Below are 24,377 nucleotides of genomic sequence, written 5' to 3'. Positions count from 1 at the left end.
AACCCAATTCATTCTCCTGACATCTGCGTCACCAACCCATTCCCAGACACGAAAGACTCCACCACTTATTTACTCACTAGAGCCAAGTTACAGTTCCCAACCCAAATATTTTCGAACCGTGGAAGGAAACAGGAGCACTTGGAAGAAACCTAGATTGTCACAGGAAGCGTGTTCGGTCTCCTCATAGACGATACTGGTAGTCAGGATTAAACCAGGTTCACTGGAGCTATGTGCCCTGCCAGCACTTTCATTGTGCAACTTGAAATGTGCGTCAGTAACTTCCAAGAGCAACTTGGAGTCGACTACTTCAACAGTGTAATTCTACTTCACAATACTTTGAACTAATTGTAGACCTGATGCATCTAGAGAATGCAGTGCAGCTCCTAACAGCAATGCTCAATCGTCTCCCCCACATACCTGACCTTTACCTTGAGTACAGCAGCAGTCTGCCTGTAGACATCCCGACTAGAGAAGTCTGTACTGGCATGTTACATTTCAAATCTACTCCCAGCCACACTGTCACCGTTATGATAACATTCACAAATGTGCCTCAATATGGAGGTGTCTGCTTCATCGCAGAAATTTCCATCTGAACAGCTTTTGTTTGTTTTTTTACATTAAGAGCTAAAGTCCTAACACATTCTCCTAACTCTTGACTCCTTTCCTTTCTCAGATATTTTATCGCCTGAGAAACAGTCTACCAAATCATTCTGTACCCAGAAGCACCAGTGCTGGCAGAAGAGATAAACGTTTCCCAAGGATAATGGAAAGCTGAGAAACAACAGGAGGATTTACGACAAAAAACAAGAACATCAACTATAAGCCAACATTTCTAAAAGATCTCAATGCAGTTTGCTTGTAGAGTTCATTGACAAACAGTTGACATGGTGTAAATTCCTGAACTGTGATTCCAGGCTCTTGACAAAGCAGAATCCTCATTAAGTGTGAAGAGTACTTAATGTAGAGAGTTTGTGAGAATTCCTTTCCCGGAGATGCCTTAATAGCTCTCTGCTTTTTTTTCCCACATTCCTTTTGAACAGAGCCAAGATCCATGCAGTTGAGATAATGCCAAGATGCTATGCTCTTCCTTCAAATTGACGAGCCAATATCTGGCTCAAAAAACAGCTTCTGTGTTTCATTTTTGACAACAGAGTTATAATGAGATTATTTCGAGTGCAAATGCTAACACTGAAAAAATAGCTCTATCTTTGAAAGGCTGCTTTCTGAGAAGATACCCAAGAGGCATTTTATGCCCATGGAAATTCAATATACCTTTTCTTATAACTTCCTTTATTTTAGAATTTTTTTAATGAAAAAAGACATCTCATGAAATACTAAGTGTTATTGAACAGGCATAATCCCCAGCTGGATGAGTGTGGGGAGCTGCAGGTGATATCATGACCCTCAAGAAGATGGAATATCTATCTGGGATCCTCTTGGTTGCTGTCCCAGTGACAGTCAATTAGTGTGGCTGTACATCTATGTGTACATTAGTATCAAAGAGATGACAAAACCTTCTGAAACAAAAATAATAATTAAATATTGTAGCCTATCAATATGAGTCTAAATACTCTGAAAGAAAAAGCTAATTTTGTTAGATTTGTCCATAGTTTATGAGCTAGGAAATGCTAGCATGTGGTGCTTCTCGTCACTAGTTTATTTAACGAAAGCCCAATTCTCATTGAACACCATGTAAATGTAACAGTTTAAATGTTTGGCTTCTATGTACAAATAAATGCGAGTAGCTCACACGTTAAATTAAATGTGAATGTAAATGAAACACGAAGGAATTGATTCCACGGTCAGTTAGGCGGCAGTTGGTGTGTATTTTGAAAACTATGTTTTCTTTTTTTTTAAATGACCTTAAGTTTCTCAATAGTCTAGATGAATCAAGGACGATAAGGAATGGGATGTTGATGTAGGTGCTGTTGTTACTTTCCTGAACAGCATTAGTTATAGGGACAAGCAAGAAGAGTAAATCTCATGCATTGTGAATATTAAAACCATAAGATATAGGAGCAGGATTAGGCCACCTGGCCCATCGAGTCTGCTCTGCCATTCAATCATGGCTCCTTCTCAACCCCAGTTCCCGGCCTTCTTCCCGTAACCTTTGATGACATGTCCAATCAAGAACCTATCAAGCTCTGCCTTTAGTACACCCAACAACCTGGCCTCCACAGCTGCCTGTGGCAACAAATTCCACAAATTCACCACCCTTTGACTAAATAAACTTCTTCACATCTCTATTTTGAAAGGGTGCCCCTCTATCCTGAGGCTGTGCCCTGTTGTCCTAGACTCTCCTACCATGGGAAACCCTTTCCACATCTACTCTGTCTAGGCCTTTCAACATTCAAAAGGTTTCAATGAGATTCCCCCCTCATCCTTCTGAATTCCAGCAAGTACAGACCCAGAGCCATCAAACGTTCCTCATATGATAATCCTTTCATGCCTGGAATCATCCTTGTGAACCTCCTTTGGACCCTTGCCAAAGCCAGCACATCTTCTCTAAGATGAGGGGCCCAAAACTGTTCACAATACTCAAGGTGAAGCCTCACCAGTGCCTTATAAAACCTCAGCATCACATCCCTGCTCTTATATTCTAGACGTCTTGAAATGAATGCTAACATGGCATTTGCCTTCCTCACCACCTGCAAGTTAACCTTCAGGGTGTTCTGCACAAGGACTCCCAAGTCCCTCTGCATCTCAGATTTTCGGGTTTTCTCAATATATTTGATCTTCAGAACACTTCACACAGGACATAACCATTTGGCAAAAACTGTTTTAACATTCCATTTCTCTAAAGAATATCTTATCAATACTTAACCATTCATATATATCCTTCCTTCCTCTATAATCAGGAGTAATTTATAAACTAGGAGTTTACTCATTAAATAATATTGGCCCATTATTTGCATAATACATTTTAACCAAATGGATCCCTTTCAAAATCAGTTTTTGTTATAGGTCTATAATAGGTTGTTATGGCTGGGGGTGGTAATGGGGACAAGCTCCCACTACTTATCAAATGCTCCCAATGCATGTGCCTCAAATAGCCTCTGACAACCAACTCCAGCTGCTGGCCTTCACATGTGGTTTGGGTACGAAGCCTGGCAGAACCATTTTTATTGACAGGAGAAGGGGCAAACGTGGGTTACTGATGCCTTAACACGAGTCGCTTCAGACAGACGGGGCTCATCAGCCGTGGTTGGCAGCTCATCTAGGAGAATGGGAATCCTGATCTCAAACCTCTGCTGCCTTGCGGCTATATCCACTCACCGGGCTGGCTTTCAGAGTAAACCCCAAAGGAAAAATCCGGAGCTGGAGTCCCTCCGGCAGTCTTACGTTGAGTTCAATGCTGACTGGCAATTCCTGTGACGCTGCTGGTGCCAAACTGTATCGGTCTCTGCTGTTCCCTTGGAGAGGGAGAGCATGCTCTCCGTATCATACTGCTCATGACGTAGACAGCTGGGGCATCACATCCACGGTTGACCCTGACCAATGGAGGGACTCTCTTATACAATAGCCGAATCAAAGCTAAGCCACAATCTTTGGAAAACTGATACAAGCAAAATAAATATTCCTGTTAAATTGCCCAGCATTATGCTGTTTGCTGTGAAATGCTTATAATTCTGATTTGACCAAAAGTTTTGTGATTTTTTTTGTGGATTGCTGTTCTGCGTGCATGGTAGATTGCAATCAGCTGTTATGCATCACTTGCAGTACATTTATGGTCTTCTAAATTCACCTTTAACGTGTTAGTACATGGTAGCCAAAATACCGATTACGCGAATCATTAAGAAAATCATTTGAGTAGAAAGAACAATACCTTCCATTTTTATGTACAAGAATGCTGAATATGTTGTATCATTAAGTGTGGTTTACTGCTTCACTTTAATGCCTAAGTATGAATCTACTTTAAACTATCTCGAAGGTTTCAGTGAATCCAATAGAATACTTCAGCTTGTTTTGAACTGAAATAATTATTTGTGTGATATCGGCAGCCAATAATGGGATGTGTTAGGCCCTGAGCTGAATGACTTCCTTTCATGATTCTACCTGCAGAAAAACATGTGGCTTTGAAGTTGTTGAGTTAAAGTTCGCCCTGCACAGCAGCTACTGCCTCCGTTCATATCTTCAAAACCCCATATTAAATATTCAGCAATTAATGATAAAGGTTTTGGCTATTAATTCAAGCTGCTATTGTGTTGAAATATCATGCACGGCCATCCATCACTGGTCATCATGAAGTTCACTGCATACAAAATTATTATTTAGATGCTGTACATAATATATTGACAGATGAAATGCTGGAGCAAAATTTTATCATACAGTTAATCTTGAATTAGTAATGCTGGCATGGCACCCATCCATAGAATCAATGGTTAGTTCTGCCACAGTAATATCTACTTCAATTCCATCTAATAAACCATTTTCTAACATTCAATATTGTTGTAATATTTGCCCGGGATTTTCCCTTCGCAAGTCCTTAAGGTATTTTATTTCAAAATACAAATCTCAAAACAAATTCTGTTTACAGCTTCCAGTTAAATGAAATGAATTAGCTGCTTCCTCAAACATCACTGTGTCCCTGCACAAGTTGTTCCTTTTTCCCTGGCCGCTCCTGCTGTTTATTATATCCCTGCCCTTTCATTCTGCTTTGCTGCATCCTTTCTCTGGTCTTAATAGACTGTACTGTTTTGGTCATCCTTCCCCCTTTGATTTATTAATTCTACCATCTCCCCTTCTTACTCTTTCTAATGGTTCCTTGCCTCCTTTTCCCTTCCCATAGACCAGCAGTCAGACATAGAAAACAAGCAGAATACATCCCATATACAGCTCTATTCAGTCTGAACGGATGACGCTGAATTGCCTGTCATTTAAATTCATTATATCTAACTCTGACGTTGTCTTTGACTTCCTATGCTATTCCAATCAACAAAATCTCAAAGTTCAGCATCTTATCCTTGAACCTTCTAAACTTAATACTGAATTCAACCGTTTCAACAGGGAAGAGTGACTATTTACACGTTCCTGGGTGTCAATATCTCTGAGGATCTATCCTGGACCCAACATATGGATGCAGGTTGAAAGAAGGCAAGACAGTGTCTATACTTCATTAGGAGTTTTGAGGAGATTTGGTACATCACCTAAAACACTCTTAAATTTCTACAGATACACCGTGGAGAGCATTCTGACCAGCTGCATCACCGTCTGGTATGGGGGGGTGGGTGCAGTGGGCTGCTGCACAGGATCGAAGTAAGGAGCAGAGGATTGTAAACTTAGTCATAGCACCTGCCTCCAGTATCCAGGATATCTTCAAAAAGTGATGCCTCAGAAAGGTGATATCCATCATTAAAGATCTTCCCCACCCAGGAAATGCTCTCTTCACACTGTTACCATCAGGAAGGAGGTACAGAAGCCTGAAGGCACACACTCAGTGATTCAGGAACAGCTTCTTCCCCTCTGCCATACGGTTTCTGAATGGACATTGAACCCATGAACACTTGGTCACTAATTTTTCTTTAATTTCTAAGTTTTTGCATTACTTGTTTAATATTTTATTTATATATATATAATATTAAACTAGTATACACACACACACACAATTAGTGCAACTCAGTTATTTCTCTATTATTATGTAATGCACTGTATACTTGCTGTGAAGTTAACACATTTCGTGACATATGCTGGTGGTATTAAACCTGATTCAGATTCAAAAAGCCATCACTCATTCTTTCAACTGCCGACTTTTGTCACTCACCTTCTCAGATGCCACCATCATCTCCACACGAGTCACTCAATTTCTCTCTCTGTTATTTGTTTTCTCCGCTGGTCTTCCTTTTCTCTTCCACCTTAAGTCTGCTCCAACCAATGCCTTGTACCGCCATTACATCATGTCCCATCTCTTGTACTCAGTACCCTCCCCTATGAAGGCGAGCACGCTAAATGCCTTCTAAAGGTCAATGCTGTTGCTGCTGCCAGTCATGCTGACTATTTGTAGCATTTCCTGTTTGCTTTTTTTATTTCAGCTCCCCAGCATCTGCGGCATTTTGCTCTGAGAACATGTGCTGGAATGAGCAACAGCACAGGAAGTTGTTAGTGCATAACAAAGTACAGGCCTGGAATTTCCTTGGAGTTATTAAAATAAAGCTGGATTTCTGATGAGCTTCCAGCAAGAGAGTAGAACCTCTGAGGAAAACATGGAAACCACTGACCCAGCCCGGTCTAATACGCCAATGCAATCTAATCAGCTCAGTCCTTTTAATAGCGACAATGCAGCCATTACTGCAAAAAAAAAAGAGCTGAAATCTTCCTGACCTCATTTAAAGCTCAGATAGCATGATAAGCCTACATTGGGAATGGGAAATAAAATGTGTTTTAGAATGGAAATAATGATTTTTTTTGTACTTCACTGTGAAGCTGCTTTATGTTCTCTTCTCGGGGGATTAGGAGTGTGCTAGTCAATATACTGTACATGAATACTTAATCAATCCCGATCCTGTTATTTCAGTAAACACAGCATGGTTAAAAAACAGGAAAGAAATGCTCTTGGTTACAGATCTCCACTAATTACGTGTCAGCTCATTTCTTCTCATCATCAGATAAATGCTTATTGCAGCCCATCACAATTATTTGTTAATTGAACAACACTCCACTCTGTACATATAATAGGACTGTCCATTTATCAGATTTATCAACCCCTAAAATTCATATTAGATAATGACTTTCACCAATTATGTAAGCACCAGTGTCCTAGATTAATGATAGACACAAAATGATGCTTAACGGTGTTGATAGAAGACCAAACCTAATTAAATTATCAATGCAGTGTCTTTATCCCTACTGTTTAATCCAGCCAAGTGTGAGTAAATGTTGGAGGGCATTTACAGCAAAATGGCAAGGACTTCAGAAGTGTTGCTGTACAGTGGGATCTCTGGGGTTATAGGTGGATAGGATAGTGAAAAAGGCATTTAGCTTGCTCGGCTTAATAGGGAAGGGTACTGCATACAAGAGATGTGGCATGATGTTACAGCTGCACAAGGCCTATTCTTGGGATGGATGTGATAGTGTTAGAAAGTGTGCAGAGGAAAGTCTTGATGCAATATCTCAGCCCAAAATGTCACTATCCCTCTGCCTTCACAAAATGCTGTTTGACCTCCACATTACAACTGCAGTCTCTTATGTCACCAGGGCGTTGTATGAACAGGGGGGCTTTAGTTACAGAGAGAGACTGGGATTGTTTTCAGTGGAGCGCAGGAGGATGAGGGGCTTATGGAGGTTTATAACATTTTGAGAAGCATACACAAGGTAGATAGTTACAGCCTTTTTGCAAGGATAGAGTTTAAACTAGAGGAGATCCGAGGTACACGTTTTTGCAGACAAGAGGGTGGTGGATATATGGAACGAGCTCCAGGGAGGTTGTAGAAAATCACAAACATGAGAATCTGCAACATACACAAAATGCTTGGAGGAGCTCAGTGGGTCGGGCAGTGTCTACTGAAAAGATTAACCATCGATGCTTTGAGCCGAGACCCTCCTTCAGGACTGGAGGTTGTAGAGGCAGGTACAGTCACTGCATTCAAAAACACTGAGACATGGTGCATGGTGTGGGTCAAATGCAGGGAAATGGGATTGGTGTAAGTGGACATCTTGGCCAGCATGGACACTGAGGACCTGGTTTAATAGTGAATTACTCTATTTATAAGCAAAATAATCGAGAAAGTGGCTCCAGTTATATCAAAATGCTGCCCTATCAATAAGATGACATACTTCACCATTATACACCAGCAAAGTTCCAAGTACCCCACACCACCTACCACTCACACAAAAAATAGCTATACCTGCTATCTCATTAATAAACCTTTATGATAGGTTTAAATAAAGATGTAGTACAATCATTACATCAACATTAATCAAACCATGATTACCGAATTACACAAGCTGGAGGAATTTACACTTAAACAGTGAATTTGTCAAATCATATTTAATTAGAAACACACACAAATGCTGGAGGATCTCAGCAGGCCAGGCAGCATCTATGGAAAAGAGTACAGTTGACATTTCAGGCAGAGACCCTTCGTCTTGTTTGTGATTGGACTCGTTTTAATTAGAGACAATGGAAACATTGCATAAACCGCTAAAAACAACTAATCTGTTAATAATGTGGGCACACTGACTCCAATTATATCAATAAACTGCCCATCAGTAATAATATATTGTTTTCCAAAAGATTTAATAAACAGTCCCATAAATATGTTTGACAAGTGGGCCTTCAATAATGGACACCCATCTTCCAACCGATGATAACCAACCCACTGTAACAAAGGTCTCCACTAACCCTTTGAAAAGTGACATATAAAATTGATATTACAAATTGTTTAAATAATAAAAGATTATATTTAAAAAGAGGAAGGATCTAGTTATCACACTTTGATCTGATTAAAAAAAACTTACTCTGATGAACAAGATAAATTAGGTCAAAACTGTGTAGCATGCGCTCCTCAAAATGCCAACAATTCTACAGCCAGAATTGGTACCTAGTTCACGCTAAAGGATTTCAGCATTTCACACCAAAGAATTTAAATATTCCACACTAAAGAAGTGAAAGCTATAGTACTTGATTGAGTTTCAGCCCTCGAGCATACATTTCACATAATTGACATAAACAAAAAGAGACAAATTGGGAGATATGTGGAGCAGCTTGTAAAATAGCTAGAAATGATAAACTCTGGGGAGATTAACACTATATTGGAATTATGATGTCAACAAAATAGAGAGAATACAGAGGAGATTTACTAGAATGTTACCTGGGTTTCAGCACCTAAGTTACAGAGAAAGGTTGAACAAGTTAAGTCTTTATTCTTTGGAGCATAGAAGGTTGAGGGGGGACTTGATAGAGGTATTTAAAATTATGAGGGGGATAGATAGAGTTGACATGGATAGGCTTTTTCCATTGAGAGTAAGGGAGATTCAAACAAAAGGACTTGAGTTGAGAGTTAAGGGACAAAAGTTTAGGGGTAACATGAGGGGGAACTTCTTTACTCAGAGTGTGTGGAATGAGCTTCCTGTAGAAGTGGTAGAGGCAGGTTCGATTTCGTCATTTAAAAAAAAAATTGGATAGGTATATGGACAGGAAAGGAATGGAGGGTTATGGGCTGAGTGCAGGTTAGTGGGACTAGATGAGAGTAAGCATTTGGCACGGACTGGAAGGGCTGAAATGGCCTGTTTCCGTGCTGTAATTGTTATATGATACATGGGACCATTTTCAAAACTATGACAAAATACACCCATTCAACACAAACAGACTGCATCACATCAAAACAGTCTAAAATAAATACACCAATTGTCAGGAATGAAAAGTGGGGGAAAAAATTGTGTGTGAATAATCTGGCAAATAACAGACAACAGGTAGGGAAGGGAGCAACAAACAATCAGCTGGAGAGACAGGCAAAGAAATTGTTCATGTTCGGGTCAAAATGCAGTATTAGGTAGTGAAGGGAATGATTTTACCTAGCCCATTTCATAGCAGAAGTGAAATGCTCTATGAGTAATATTGAAGTGGGAATGTGAAAATGATTTTGTAATAATCTCTAAATGTGCGGTCAAAACACTGCACTTAGGGACCAACAGAATGGCTTGTCTCAAATCAAGTAATAACAAAAAAGAGCTCCAAGCAGATCACTCTGACTACTAAAACAAAACAGAGAGAAACTCAGACACCATAGGTAGACCAGAGCTGATCAATAACACAAGGTAGAAAATAAGAGAATGGATGCTGCAGTCTGGGACAACAAGCAAACTGCTGGAGGATTCCAATGGTTAAGCAGCATCTATTGAGACAAGCGGGGAGAGATGGGGGGGGGGAAGAGTTGGGGGGAGGTTGGGGGCAGGAAGAGTTGTGGGAAGGGAGAAAGGAGAGGAAGACCTCATTCCTATTGGAGGACTCACAAGGCATTGGTGAGCTTTGGTGATGGACTGAGATCAAACCACAGTAAAACTCCAATAACCTGCTATCTATTTGGAAATTGCAAGTCGTCTAAATCGTTGGGTACTGATTCCTATGTTCACTTTAGCAGACTGGGGTCCCTGATTTTTGTCTCCCTTTCACATTCTGGTGCTCCACATACCACAGACACTCACTTCATGGTTCCAGTCTTTGCGTTTTCTTTCCCCACTCCGCCCCCCCCCCCCCCCAAGGGTACTGGTCCTCATATACCCTTCTCACTCACTGCAGCCCTGGTTCTGTTTCTCTGCGGCTTCCCTGACCATCCAGCTGGTTTTCTGGAAACGTTATTATTCAATTGTGCAACATCTAAAAAAATAGCAAATTACAAGTTAATTACAGGAGTAATAAGAGAGATAGCATCCAACAGATGGGAAGCTTTGCAAGTCTGGCACCACTAAAGTCCTGTGCATGCTTGATTAACCCTTTTACTTTATGTAGCAATTTTACTACTTTTATGTCAATGCACATATAACCATATAACAATCACAGCACGGAAACAGGCCATCTTGGCCCTCCTAGTCCGTGCCGAACATGAGAACCATTTTGGATTAAAGCCAAGAAGACTGATCGTCAGCTGAATCCAGAGGATGACCACAGTTGAATATCACACAGAGTCTGTGTTGCCATTTTGAGAGAAGTCACTGGAAGCCGAGAAGTCCTCTCCATAGCTAAATCCAAACCCCCTCTCCCTGCTACTTCGTAGCAGTTCATTGTTCTTGTGAGCTTCATAATGAAAGCGAGGTCCTTTCATTTCATACCTAAAAAGATTCAAAACCAATCCTATCAAAAATAAATTGATCTGCAATGATCCCTGAAGGTGATATTGGATGTAAGAAACCTATGTGACACCTCTCAATTGTAAAAGCATACTGGATTCCAAAAGGACTTGCTATTTAGAATTCAAAATAAAAACTTAAGATGCTGTCATACATTATAATAGAGATGAGATAATCTACTATCTTTTTCTGAACCTTAGATAACATTACATTCATTAAACTGTCTCCTGCTTATTTAAATAATAATGAGTTTGTTTGTAGAATTTAATGGACTCGAAAGAAAATGGTAAGTGGTTTTCTTGCATTCAATTTAACATATAGATAGAGAGCCAGCTAACCTCAACACAATCTAATAATTCATTCAGATTTTCATCAACCCCCAGATAACCAGGCTCAGGATAATTTATAACAGACATAAAATTTAAAAATTTGTTATATATAACAATCAGAGCATAAATTGAGGATATATAACAGACTGCTGACAGACATACAGATATGGATCCCCACAATTAATGATCCCATCTATGAAAATAAATTAGATATGTTCACACATCCTTGCTTGTGGGTGTGATTACAAGTGGAATCTGCTTTGCTCTGAAGAGTACCGATAGTGGTTTGGCCCAGGAAGAGTTGAGGAATAGTTATTTCCTGAATGGAATGTTGTATTTTTTAACTACTGCATGCATTTCTGGTCACCCTCCTATAGCATGGAGGTCACTACACTGGAGAGGGCACAAAACAGATTTGTGAGGTTGTTATGGGATTAGCGGGATTGAGTTGAAAGAAGAGAAAGGAAGAACTAGGGTTTTCTCCCCGCACCTTTAGGAAGGTGAGTGCTTATCTTACAGAGGTTTATAAAGTCATGAGGGGCATAGATCAAGTGAATGGCCACAGTTCGGTAAGATGACAAATTTCACGACACACACCAGTGATAATAAACCTGATTCTGATTCGTTTTCACAAGAGACAGGAGTCCATAACAAGGGGGCTTGGGTTTAAAGTGAGAGGGGAAAGACTTAAAAAGAACCTGAGAGGTAGCATTTTCACACATAGGGTGGTGAGCACATAGAACGAACTGCCAGAGGAAGTGGTAAAAGAGGCACAATTGCATCAGTTAAAAGGCATTCCCACAGATACGTAGAATGTTCTGAGGGATAAGGGCAAATCACAGACAATTGAGACTAGCTCAGTTAGGCAGCTTGGTTGGCAAGGAGTAGTTGGGTTGAAGCACTTGTTCTGTGTGCTGCATGATTATCACTTGTGCTTTGCCCCTATTTTGCGACTTTCCTTCTTTCCAGTCAATTCTGCTCCCATATCTTGAATCATTTTATTAGATAAGCTTCACTCATCTGCCCTCAGCAGATTCTGCATTAACAGTGAATGATGCAGCACTTGTGAAGGCTATTCAGGCCATCAAGCAATGCTAGCTCCTTGGTGGAACCAAACAATTATATCCTTTCCACAACTGATTTCCAGTCATCCTAAGATCCTACAAAAGTTAGTGGATTCGGCCCAGTCCATCATAGGTAAAGCTCTTCCAGCTATTGAGCACATCTATATGAAACTCTGACTTAGGGAAGAGAAAGAAACTCTGTCTTAGCATCCATCACCAGCCAGGCCGCGCTCCTTTCTCACTGCTGACATCAGGCAGAAGGTAGAAGTGCCTCAGGACTCGCACCACCAAGTTCGAGAACAGTTACTACCCCACAACCATCAGGCTCTTGAACAAAGGGAATAACTACACTCACTTGCCCATCCATTGAGGTGTTCCCACAACCAATTATCTCACTTCAAGGACTCTTTATCTTGTTGTCTCATGTTCTCATTATTATTTATTGCTGCTTATTTATATTTGCATTTGCATGGTTTGTTGTCTTCTGCACTCTAGATGATCCATTAGTAGTTACTACTCTATAGATTTGCTGAGTATGCCCGCAGGAAAATGAATCTCAGGGCTGTATTTGGTGACATAAATGTAATTTGATAATAAAATTTAGTTTGAACTTTGATTTTTTTTTTTAGCATTAGATCTGTTTCCATACCCTTTCTGGGAGTGCTTTCCAGATAACACATCATCGCATATCATCTTCAACTTCTGCCCTGGTTAGTTATCACCCCTTTACTACTGAATTCATTTTTACCCTGCAAGTTATGCCAGATGTCAGCATTAAAGGTGTTCTATGCAGTAATCCTGTATTGTAATCTGGTTTTAAAATTCAGTTCCATTTAATTCCCATACACACTTAATGCACCTGACCAGGGATGAACTTAAAGATAAATATTTATGAAAACCAGTTATGACTTTGCACAGTGCCCTCAAATGTCTTAAATTTTCTATTCTAAGGAGGACAACCATTACTCTTTACAGAATCAGTCTCTGTCATATCTACTGAATGTCTTCTTCACGCTCTGCAGGATCTAGCATTCTTCCTAATCTGGAGCGTAGCTATCAGGTTAAGCATTCAACCCGAGGTAACTATGTCCCTTTACCATTTGAGCTGTGGGCCCCGGAATCTTTCCAGTTCCTGTTGCCATTTGAGCTCCAGCAGTAACTCTTCCTCCACACGGAGGCGCTGCAGCCTCAACTGAGACAGTTCCTGTTGGTAAGGAGACATTTCCACCAATGACTGTCTGATGTCGCCCTCTGCCAGCGTTTGCAGGAACCTACAGCAACAGACAAACAGAAAAGAACACAAAATGCTGAAGGAACTCAGCAAGTCAAGCAGCATCTATGGGGGGAAAGAAACAGTTAACATTTCAGGCTGAAATCCTTCTCATTCCAAAACTTTGACTGTTTATTCCCCTCCATAGACGCTGGCTGACTTGTATGACTCATGAGTAGTGCTTAATTAAGGCCAATTCGATAAACATTTTGTTTAAGGGCCTGAAACTGCAAAATCCAGTCGGCCGAGAGAATTGTGATCGGAAGCACAAGTGATTCTGCAGTTGCTGGAAATCTTGAGCAACACATACAAAATGCTGGAGGGACTCAGCAAGTCAGTCAGCGTCTATGGCGGGGAGTAAACAGGCAAAGACCCTTCTTCAGGACCTTGTGAGTTCCTCCAACACTTTGTGAGAGTTATGATCGGTCACCAGAGAATCAGAGCAGGGATCATCAGTGTGAGTCAGTAGGGAGTTGAATGCAATGGTCACCAGGCACGTTTGGAATCTCTAGGCAACAGCACATCAGAGCAAAAGAGAACCTGGTAAACAAAACCTCAGACTTCCTGGCCTCAAGGTTTCAGTTTGGAAATATTTTCCCTCTGTCATACACTGGGATCAGTAAACAGTCTCAGGCCAAAACATCAACTCTTGACCCTTTTCCACAGGTGCTACCCCGCCTACTGAGTTCCTTCAGCATTCTGTGTGTGTTGCTTTGGATTTCCAGCACTGGCAGACTTCCTTGTGTTTGTGAAATATTCTTAATCTCTCAAAGATCATGAGACCATAAGATACAGAAGCAGAATTAGGTCATTCAGCCATTTGAGTCTGCTCTACCATTCGACCGTGATGGATTTTTCCCAAACCTATTCTCTCGCCTTCAACTTTCTTTGCCATCAACTTTAACCTCTTACCAACCAAGAACCTATCAATTGCTGCCTTACACACAGCAAGTAACTTGGCTTCCACAGCCTCTGTGACAATGAATTCCGTAGATTCACCACCCTCTGGCTGAAGATATTGCTACTCATCTCCGCTTTAAAGAGATGTCCTGTATTTTGAGGCTGAGCCCTTGAATCCCAGACTCTCCTAATAGTGGAAGCATCCTCTCCATAGTAACACACACAAAATGCTGGAGGAACTCAAAAGGTTGGGCAGCATCTATGGAAATGAATAAACGGTCCATGCTTCAGCCCGAGACCCATCATCAGAACTCCACCGTATCCAGGCCTTACTATATTCAATGGGCTTCAATGAAACCTCCCTGATAATTTAACATTTCTGTATTTATCTTAGTTGAGGAGTACTGTAGAGGAATAAAACAAATAAAACAAATCAACTGAAACAGGGGGTACCTCCAGTACCCCCTCCATACCTCCATAGATCACCTCCATACAATAACACTGCAGAAATCTTTAATCTATGTAAACGAGATCCTGCCAACAATTCCAAAAGGTGCATCAGGACTCTGGACTTCTGCTGTCTGTTAGATTGCCTTCAAGCGATGTTGCTGCAGTATGAATTAGAAAGGGAGGGGGAAACACACCTGTCACTGATCTCCTTTGCGGAAGGTGATGCCACATCCAGAGCTCTGAAACTCAGACGGTCATCTACACTCTGATTCGGCATAGGCTGGGAGCTCGAGCCGAAGGCCTCTGGATTGTATGAATACGACCTAGACAGACTGGCAAAGGCTGCTTTCTTACTCCCGGTTGTCTGCCTCTTTATGGGTGGAGGGGGCCTACCGCATGCATGCACTTTGGCAGAATTTGGTCTCCACACTGGTTTAGGAGACTGAGGGCGGGATTGCTGCCAATGGCTTCTTTTAGGAGCAGGGGACTGGGACCGTGACCGGAAGTCTCTGGTGCGCCTGAGAGATCGGGAATGGGTGTTGGGAGACGGTGATCTCGTCCTTTCAGGGCACTGAAGCCGGACCGGAATCTGAGGAGGAAGGAGAGCTCTGACACCAATTAAGTGTGGTGCCCCCACCCTTACGGGTACGCTTTCTCTGTAGGCAATGTCGACAGGTGAGAGGGTGGCAGTTGTGAAGCTTTTGCTGGAGAGCTCACTTCCAGTGAGGCCCACCACTCGGTCAACCGGAGACACAAAGTGAGCAGGAACTCCGAGGTCTTCAAGGGCTGGGTATCTGCCCAGTGATCGCACTAAGTGCCTTGGCCTCACAAACCACTCCGACTCATCGCAATGTTGTGCTGTTCCACCTCTGTTCTCGTGGACTGCCCCATTGGTTAGGATCGGCCAATCACCATTTCTGCTGCTTGGTCTGGAATTGCAGTCCAGGTCTCCTTTCCTTTTGTAGTCTGTCATTAATACAGGGGTCAGACTCGAAGTCAGACTCTTCACCTGCATCTTTAGCTCACTTAAACTTTGTTCCAATTCATCGATGCTGGGGCTGTTCGTCTGGCTGCCAGACAAAGGCACCTCTAGTTAAAAGAAGGAGACATAAAAGTCAACATAGTTTTAATCAAATGAATATGTTTTGGCTTACATTCTGTGGTGAACTACATATACCTGTCTAGACACGCCCCCTGCTGACTGCTCTTGTGGCTCCTCCCACAGACCCCTGTATAAAGGCGATCGAGGCCTGAGCCCGGCCTCTCAGTCTCCAGGATGTAGTATGGTGGTCACTCACTGCTTGTTCCTTCTTCCAGTCAATAAAAGCCAATATCTTGCCTTACGCCTCAGAGTGAGTTATTGATGGTGCATCACATTCAAAAATAATTCTAACAACCACTACACTTAACAAGGAATTGTGCAACAATGAAAGAGGAAAGGGCTGAAGAGTGTATAAGGAAATAGAAAAATCAAAGTAAAGCCAAAATAAATTGCCTTGAATTACACTGAAATTTCAATGATTTCTCAGCAGATCTATCACTGTTACACAACATTCTGACAGATTTTCATCTTTCATGAAATACTTTTCAGACAGTAAAATACGCCTAAAGTGCAGTTGCCATGTAATGCATCTATGGCACTTTGGAAAGCTCAGGCATTAATGTGCCATATCGCAGTGGGCTCATGAAGCTAAATCTTCATCACTCTGTGCCAGCAACTCTTAAGTGACTGCTGGACATCTTAAAGTGAGAGTGATGTGGAGAAAGGGAAATCTCTACAGTAGGAAGAAGGAACCTGATTATCCTTTTGCATGATATTTAGAAGGGAATATGTTCCTTTCAGGAACACAGAATATTAGCCTAGGAGAAGGTAGCAGAAAAGTGAACACATCTCACTAGTAATGTGATATTGACTCAGTGATGCAACAAATTTTGTGTCACAAATATTGTTAGAATATCACTGCAGGCTCCCAACAGCAAAACTTTCTTGTTCTTCACTCTGTCCCTTTAACTATTACTGTGCCTCCTCCATTAGCAGGAAGTTCAAGTTTGTTAAACAATTTTGCTCTCTAGGTTGCCATTATACTGTTTCAAAATTTGTATAGCACTAAAGGCTCCATTAAATTCTTACATTATAAAATCATACCCCTTAGCCTGTCATCTATGGAGATGTCTGCTGAGCTGCGATTAAAATTCCAGTTTGTTGGTTGATCACTTGATACTTGCTGATGCATGGTGAATGTCTTTTGTGCGTTTGTGAGATGCTCATTTGGTCTTTTCCTGAAATAAATAAACAAACAAACTCTGATGTAAAAAAAAATCCTTCACTTAAATCTGGAGACTCCAGGGTAAAAAATTATTTGTCAACGATCATGCTTTCAAGTTCAGCATTAGTGTAATGGGTATACATGCCCAATGTATAAATGCCACGAAAAACATAAATTACAGAAACTGCAGCAACATACACAAATGCTGGAGGAACTCAACAGGTCAAGCAGCATCAATGTAAGGAAATGAACAGTCCAGTTTCAGGCCGAGACCTTTTCATCTTTTGCTGTTCCACTGTGAAGTCTCTTCCAGGTATACCTATCCTGAAAAGGACTTCCAGCTCTCTTTGACGGGAATTCTGTGAGACCCTCTCTCACTGTGCCCCCTTCTGTATAAATGTCCACATGAAAGATCTCTGCCTAAAGCATCATCTGTTTACTTCCCTCCATAGGTGGTGGCTGATCTGAAGAGTTCCTCCAGTATTTAACCTGTGGTTCTCAAGATTTTCAGCATCTGCAGAATCTTTTGTGTGTCTCCATGCAACCAATTGGTCAGGCACTGTTGCAATGGCCAGATGGATCTCCCAGTTGAAAGCATTTTTAATTCTCCTCCTTATTCTGCATGCCCCATCTATCCCTGCCATGTGATGTCAAATGCAGACTCAAGGAGGAGCACCTCATATTCCACCTAGACAGTCTACAAGCCTGTGGCATGAATATTGAAGTTTCAATATTTCAAGTAACCTGCTCCCTCTCTGCCCCTTTCCTTTCTCCTTCTTGTCTACCCAGATTTACAAGTCTTCCCACCACAAGTCCCTGATTAACCTGCTTTTTCACCATCTCCTCCACCAGCATTCTGCCCCACTGGGTCCCCTCCCCAAGTCCCCATCTTTTCTCCCTTATTAGCACACAGAACATTTCAGCACTGGAAGGGCCCCTTGGCCCATAATGTTGTACTGACCTAACTAAACCTGTTCTGCCATCAATCTAGCCCTTCCCTCCCACACAGACATTAACCCTCTATTTTACTCATATCCACCTAACAGTCTTTCAAATGTCAGTGTATTCACTACTCTCAGTATAAAAAAATTCTCTTTGATAACTCTCCTAAACTTTCCTCCACTTGCCTGAAATGATGGCGTCTGGTACTGGCCATTGCTGCCCTGCGAAAGGTGAAGGTTGCTCTTCACCTTCATTCTATCAGATTCCACTTCCTGCAGCCCTTTGCTGTCTCCACTGATCACCTTCCCAGCCTCTATTGTTATCTCAATCCTTCCCTTTCCTACCTGACTTCATGTGCCAATTCACCCTTCCATACTTGGATGTGCCTATTATTTGTCAACTTTTGTCCCACCCCTGTACTTCACTTCTCTGCATTGACCATCTCCTCTGCTGTTTCAATCCCTCTAAATGCCCATTTCCCTCTACCAATGTTGCCTGACCCACTTTCCTCCTCCAGCTCCAGATTCCAGACTCTTGCACATCTTCAGATTAATGTTTTCTACAAGAGAACATAACCAATATAACACCCCTAGAATTAAGTCTCAGATTAGACTGTGCGTCTGTGGAAATTTTTAATCAATGCACTTGCCCAACAAATATAAAATTACTTGGGTTTTTAAAAACTGCTGTATTAAGAACAACATTTCATGCACCGTATGATCCATATATAGTTTAGTCCATTGGTTTATGAAGGGCCAGCAAAGAAATTTTACTTTTATGGGATTAAGGACAAGCCCTTGGATATTGATCAGTCTTGGCAATCAAGTTGCATAGATTTGTCTGCTTTCCACGAAAATCCTGAAGAGTACGTTTGACTTTTATCACACAGTATTTTAACTATCATAAAAGATCTCACATTGCTCGTTTCATTAAAGATTTGCTAACTAAAAGGTTAATACTATCGCTTTCCCTGCAGATGCTCTGTGAACGACTGCTGTGTATTTCATCTATCCTTATTCTCATTTCTCATTTTCTATTATTATACGTTGACTTTATTAAAACTAAACAGTAAGTAATTCGTCTACAAATACAGATGTTTTCCTGTAGTGTAATGGTTTAATTTTGAATTCTCAGTTACAAAAGCGCTCATAAGAGCATGTATTTATTGCCTGTCTCTTATTATCTCGGAGAAGTCTATGTCAGGAAGGACCATTCACGTTAACTTTTCTTTTTAGTAGACTGGAGACTTACAGATTTTGACTTGGCGAATTGCATATTATAGAGTAACCCGGCGTGAGATGCTGCTTTTCGTGTTCTCCGTGCGAACTCTGTTATGCAGAGACTTTAGAACCGCCAAATAATTGGGGGCGGAGATGAACGACATATTCAAACCAGAACAATTAAGACCACAATAACAGGAAAGGGTGTTAAAAGCAACCAAATGCCTTTTGACTTTAACTAATGAAACTGTCGATCTTTACTTCAAATTTACCAAAAAAAAAAAAATTTTGATGCGTTATTGTAAACCAGAACGGGTGATATTTTCCGGAAAGAATTGCTTTACACTGCGATAACGCTAAGGCGTCCATAGCAACCGCTGTAGCAACGGCGCCCCGGTCGGCGCTCGGACAACATTTGACAATACCAGTGACTTGTAATCGTTTGCTCTGGGTACCACAAGTCCATAGAAGACGGCGGCCTGGACTCTTACCTCAGGGAACTTCTCACCCCGTGCAGGACGAGAGCTCGATCCGCCTTCAGAGCCATGGGCGCCGAAGCCGGTTCCGACTTGGAGCAGCCCTGGCAGAGACAACCTCCGACCGCGCCGACAACCAATAGCATCGCACCCAACGGCCAGGACAGCCAATCGGCACTTAGCAAAGCCCGGCATATTCACCAATGAAGAGAGAGGCACTCTCGAACCAATCACTGTTTGCCTGCTCACACGCTTGACCTATCAGCAACGGGGTCAGAGTTTCTCCGTGCCGCGCACGCGCGGTAATGTAGAGGTCACCGTACGCGTGTGGAGGCACCGCCATGTCCTGGATTTTCGGGTTAAACAAGGGATCGCCGCCGGCCAGTGGTGATCATGCGGTACCTGGAGCGCCGGCAGGCCCACCCCCACCGCCACTCCCTCCCGGGGCTGGCAACGACGGGTCCGACCGGCAGAAGGACAAATGGAGCAACTTCGACCCGACCGGCCTGGAGCGTGCGGCCAAAGCTGCCCGAGAACTGGACTCATCCCGTGAGTGAGGACCGGGAGCGGTGGGCGGGGAGGTCCCGCTAGTCCCGCAAACCTGGCGGGTGCTCGGCATCAGTGGCATGTGGCAGGGTTGTTGGAGACAAGGGCGCGGGGCCCCGTGACACCGGGATCTGGCGATGGGCGCGGGGCCTGGGACAGTATGATCTGGCATCAAACGAGACAGCAGGATCTGGGGCGGCGTGGAGGGTCCGGGTGTAGCGGGATCCGGCACGGGCGTGTGACAGCAGGATCTGTCAGAAGTGCGTGCCATTGGGTCTTGGGGCCTCCAGGGTTGTATTTTTTTTTGTAATGGCCCCTAAGGTTTGCGTAACTTGACAGAAGTGGGCAGTGAGAAAGCTGGTGTATTGGTTTAAGACGGAGGCTTACTTACTTTGGATGATAGCAACTACATTTCCTTTATTTCAAAGCGGCGGGATACAGAACAAGGAAGGCTGCGGGCCACTTATCTTATCTGCCATAATGAAAATCCTAGAAGCGTGTTACTTCGGTGAATGCATAAAATACTCAGTTATGTGTGCTAATGATGCAGTAAAGAGGAAAGTAAGTTGGAAGGAGTAGGTAAAGAAGATATAAATGGGTACGGGTATGTTTAATCCGGCAAATGAAGCATTCCTCCTGTCATTGTGAGGGAATAAAATTGGCAAAGAAGGTGTTTTTTTTTTAAAAAAAAGCATTATCTAAACGACCAGAATTTGCAGAGCTTCAAGGTGCCAGTGGATCTATGTTTTCTGACTTCCTGGTGGGCAAAAGACCAGTTTATATGAATACAAAGAAGGTTAATAGAATTTTATATTTATTGACAGGAGAATTGAATGTAAAAGTAGAAAGATTGTCCTTCAGTAACTACAGTGATTACTAATTTAATTGGTTTGGCCCAACGTTGTGGGCCTGAGGGCCTGTTCCTGTGTTGTACTGTTCTGTGGGCTTTAGCAAGGTCATATCAGGGGCACTGTGTACATATTGATTCCTAGTTTAAAGAAGGATGTCAGTGCTTTGGAAAACAGTTCGGTGAAGTTGTTGCGATGAGCAGCTGTTAGTATGTACTCCTCTGAGGAAGTGTTGGCTAGGCCTGGAATACAGTGTGATTGAAAAGAATAAGAGGGGTCTGAACTGAAACGTACTGGATGCTGAGAGATCTTGATAGGGTAAATGTAGTAAGGATGTTTCCTCAAGTTGAGAATGTATTGACTAAAGCAGGGGTTCCCAATCATTTTTATGCCATAGACCTTTAATATTAACTGAGGGGTCCGTGGTCCCTTGGTTGGGGACCCGTGGACTAATGGGTTGTCCATTTAAGAGAGAAATAAGGCAACATGTTTTCACTCTTGAGTGTTCAGAATGTCCTTCAAAGGGTGGTGGAAACAGACTTTTAAAGGGAGTATAAGATGACCGTTGGTAGGCAGATACAGAGTTGCGGTTTATATCGGATGAGCAAAGGTCTTATGAAATGGTAGAGCAGGTTAAAGGGCCTGAGTGGCTTGTTCCTGCTCCCATTTTGTAAGTTTATATGTACACATGTTGGCATTCCCCCCAGTTTTGTGGGCCTTGTCGTGGGTTTGATGTTCCCTTGGTTTTGTGAAGCTTACTACTTCATTACTTTGCTCAATAGTAAACTGATTTTAATTGAGCATTTTTATACTGGGTAGCAAATTGTTCAGCCCTGCAAGACTACAGTGAATGGGTTATTTGAAGTGTCCGCTTGTGGTAGCGAGTCAAGTTATCAACAAACTCTGATTCTTTGTTTCAGACCACGCCAAGGATGCACTCAATCTCTCTCGGTTACAGGAGCAAACGATCCAGCTGGAGCATCAAAGCCGCATCAAGGTATGAGGCGGGGTTCGGAAAGCGAGTCGTAGGTCAGTCGCGGGTCCTCGCAAGAGAATCATACTGCAGTCAAAATACATTACCCAAAGGGCTTAGTGATGAGGAAGGATGTGCATCTCCTGCACAGAATTTCCAATTTGATTGCAGAATGGTGCAGCACTTCACAGCTTCAGGTTTGTTAGTTAAGCCCGTAACTCCTGCTGGGGCGTAGGCCCCCTAGTCCTCGTCCTGAGCCAGTCTTTCAAGTTGTCCCCAGATGTAGCCCATCGAAGATGCTTCCTCTCCCAGGGATGAGCTCTTCTGAGCTTCTGTTCGTGTTGCTGTAGCTCTGTGTTTCTTAATGGGATGGAGTTGCTAGCTCCATGCCCAATCCTCCTCCTTTCGCAGCGGGCCCAGAACCGCCCATGGCAGAGTTCACAGCATCAGAGACTCAGGTTAATTCCTGACTTCTGTAACTGGTCTGTGCAAAGTCTGCATGTTCCTTTGGTGTGTGGGTTTCTTCCACATCCCAAACATGGGTAAATTCTCTACCTATTTATCTATTTAGGTAATTACGCCTTGGTGTAAGAATTGGGCATGTTATTAGACAGAGGTGGGAAGGGTTTGGAGAAATAAAAAGAGGGAGAGTGGGATCTGTAGTGTACCTAATGGGCTGTGGGGTCATTGTAGGTATGAGATGCCAGAGTCACAGCAATGTTGATTAACCTGATCGTTATGGTTTGCGTTAATTAGCGGAGTGTGCAATGGAGACAGTTCATAGGAAGTTTCTCATGTTAAAATTGTTCATTGTGTTAAGGTTAAAATATGATTTATCTCCAACTTGTTACTGTTTGGATAACATAATATTTGAATTAACTTGTTGCTATCTAAACTATAAGGAACATGAAGTTTCTGTGTCTTATTACAAAGTATATCAGATGATAGCTTGGTTCAGTGGATTTTTTTTTATTAGCCGCGTGGGAGGCACCTGACTGAGCTGGCTGCCACAGTTTTAGATGCCCCTGTTCTTGTAGTTAAATATGTGTTTATCATCAACCTCAACAATTATTTTTACTCCTGAAGTCCTCGTGAATATAAGAGATCAATTGCTTCTGGATTTTTTTTCTTGTGTTTGCACTATAGAGGATTGACCCCCCAACATCACCCACTCCAAATTTTCTTCTGACTGATGCCGGCTGGAAAATGCATGTCTAGGAGGTATAGAGATAAATGAACAGGCGAGCGCCTGGTACACTGGAGACACAGAGGCTTCTGTACTACTATGCCGGCAATCTGTCTTTCAAATGTCTGCTCTCTTACAAGTGAGATGGACAGCTTAGTGGTATTCATCAGGACTAACGAGGATTATTACAGATCCTCTTCTTGACCCGCCACAGTTTGCTTTTAGAGCAAATCACTCAGTTGAGGATACCATTAACTTGTGCCTTTATTACATTTTGACTCCCCCAACACCTATGTGAGGATCTTATTTGTGGATTTTAACTCTGCCTTCAATATTATTGCTCTGGAGTTGTTCCACGGCAAGTGAACCCAACTACCTGTACCCTACAGTATTTGCCAGTGGATTATGAGCTTCTTTGCAGGAAGGAAAAGGTATTTAAGGCTGGGCTCTTACTTGTCTGGTCCAGTGTATATAAACACACACTCTCCCTGAGGCTGTGTCTTCCACTCCTCCTGTTCTTAGCTCCACAGACAAATACATTAAAATCCTAACGTTCGTCGGTGACATAACTGTATTTGATCTCATCTCTAATGATGTGACCTGCTATCAAAGAGAGGTAGACAGTCCTGTGGTATGGTTTGCTCATAACAACATGGAGCTTAATACCATCGAGACAGTGGAAATGAGGATTAACTTCCGCCAATAATGCCCTACCTGCCACCACCCCTACTTTGGAAATGAATGGTCAGGCTGTGTCTGTGTTTGAGTTATTCAAATTCCTGTTAACTACCATTACCTATTGAAGTGGGACAAGTATGTTACTTCCATCACTAGGCGAGCCCAGCAGTGATTGTTCTTCCTACACCAGTTTAGGAAACTTAACATCTAAGGGCGAATCCTGATGAATTTTTACTCAGCCATCACTGAAGGTGTTGTGACCACCTCCATCACTGTTTAATTTCCTGCTGCTTCCTCCCTCTCCAAGTGCTTGTTACAGTGAGTGGTTCACTCAGCGGAGAAGGTCATTGGCTGTCAGCGACCAACGTTAAAAGACCTATTCATTGCTAAAGTGAAGCAAAAACTGAGAAAAAAAAATGCTGCTGATTCTACCCACCCTAGCAGTC

At 42.3% G+C, this 24,377-nt stretch overlaps 3 protein-coding genes across 5 annotated transcripts in view; 2 read left to right on the top strand and 1 right to left on the bottom strand.

The window, feature by feature from the left end:
- The window catches only part of vwa1 (von Willebrand factor A domain containing 1), a 52,038-nt gene extending 47,712 nt beyond the window's left edge, over nt 1–4,326 (top strand). Inside the window, exon 6 of the mRNA XM_059952000.1 lies at nt 674–4,326. Coding sequence (XP_059807983.1) covers nt 674–747 — 74 coding nt within the window. The 3' untranslated portion in view covers nt 748–4,326. The remainder of the gene's footprint in view (nt 1–673) is intronic.
- Nucleotides 4,327–7,903: 3,577 nt separating this feature from the next.
- LOC132382112 (uncharacterized) lies at nt 7,904–19,826 on the bottom strand. Of its 3 annotated transcripts, XM_059951996.1 has the most exons (5): nt 19,716–19,826; nt 16,942–17,075; nt 14,990–15,884; nt 13,273–13,446; nt 7,904–10,764 (listed from the first exon to the last, which is right to left on the bottom strand). In XM_059951996.1, the coding sequence occupies exons 1-5, from the start codon at nt 19,769–19,771 to the stop codon at nt 10,611–10,613; spliced, it is 1,413 nt and encodes a 470-aa protein (XP_059807979.1). In that variant the 5' UTR covers nt 19,772–19,826; the 3' UTR covers nt 7,904–10,610. The 3 variants fall into 3 exon arrangements, with proteins under 3 accessions (XP_059807979.1, XP_059807980.1, XP_059807981.1); XM_059951997.1 differs by lacking the exon at nt 13,273–13,446; XM_059951998.1 differs by lacking the exon at nt 19,716–19,826 and having other exon boundaries at nt 16,927–17,064.
- A 172-nt stretch (nt 19,827–19,998) lies between these two features.
- Nucleotides 19,999–24,377, top strand: part of atad3 (ATPase family AAA domain containing 3) — a 101,489-nt gene continuing 97,110 nt past the window's right edge. Inside the window, 2 exon segments of the mRNA XM_059951614.1 lie at nt 19,999–20,249; nt 22,015–22,091. Of these exon segments, the coding sequence (XP_059807597.1) occupies nt 20,042–20,249; nt 22,015–22,091 (285 nt within the window). The 5' untranslated portion in view covers nt 19,999–20,041.

Source organism: Hypanus sabinus, chromosome 27 (assembly GCF_030144855.1).
Source record: "Hypanus sabinus isolate sHypSab1 chromosome 27, sHypSab1.hap1, whole genome shotgun sequence".
In the NCBI taxonomy this organism is placed as follows: Eukaryota; Metazoa; Chordata; class Chondrichthyes; order Myliobatiformes; family Dasyatidae; genus Hypanus; species Hypanus sabinus.
Note: the sequence above shows the minus strand (reverse complement) of the source record. Positions and strands in the feature narration are given on the sequence as shown.

Excerpts from the sequence above, each read along its gene's own strand:
- LOC132382112 (XM_059951996.1), bottom strand. The coding sequence starts at position 19,771 with ATGGCTCTGAAGGCGGATCGAGCTCTCGTCCTGCACGGGGTGAGAAGT. Across the intron at positions 15,885-16,941 it reads CATAGATGACAGGCTAAGGG|AGGTGCCTTTGTCTGGCAGC; the intron begins GTATGATTTTAT and ends TCTTTTAACTAG. Across the intron at positions 13,447-14,989 it reads GCAAAGGAGATCAGTGACAG|GTTCCTGCAAACGCTGGCAG; the intron begins GTGTGTTTCCCC and ends CTGTTGCTGTAG.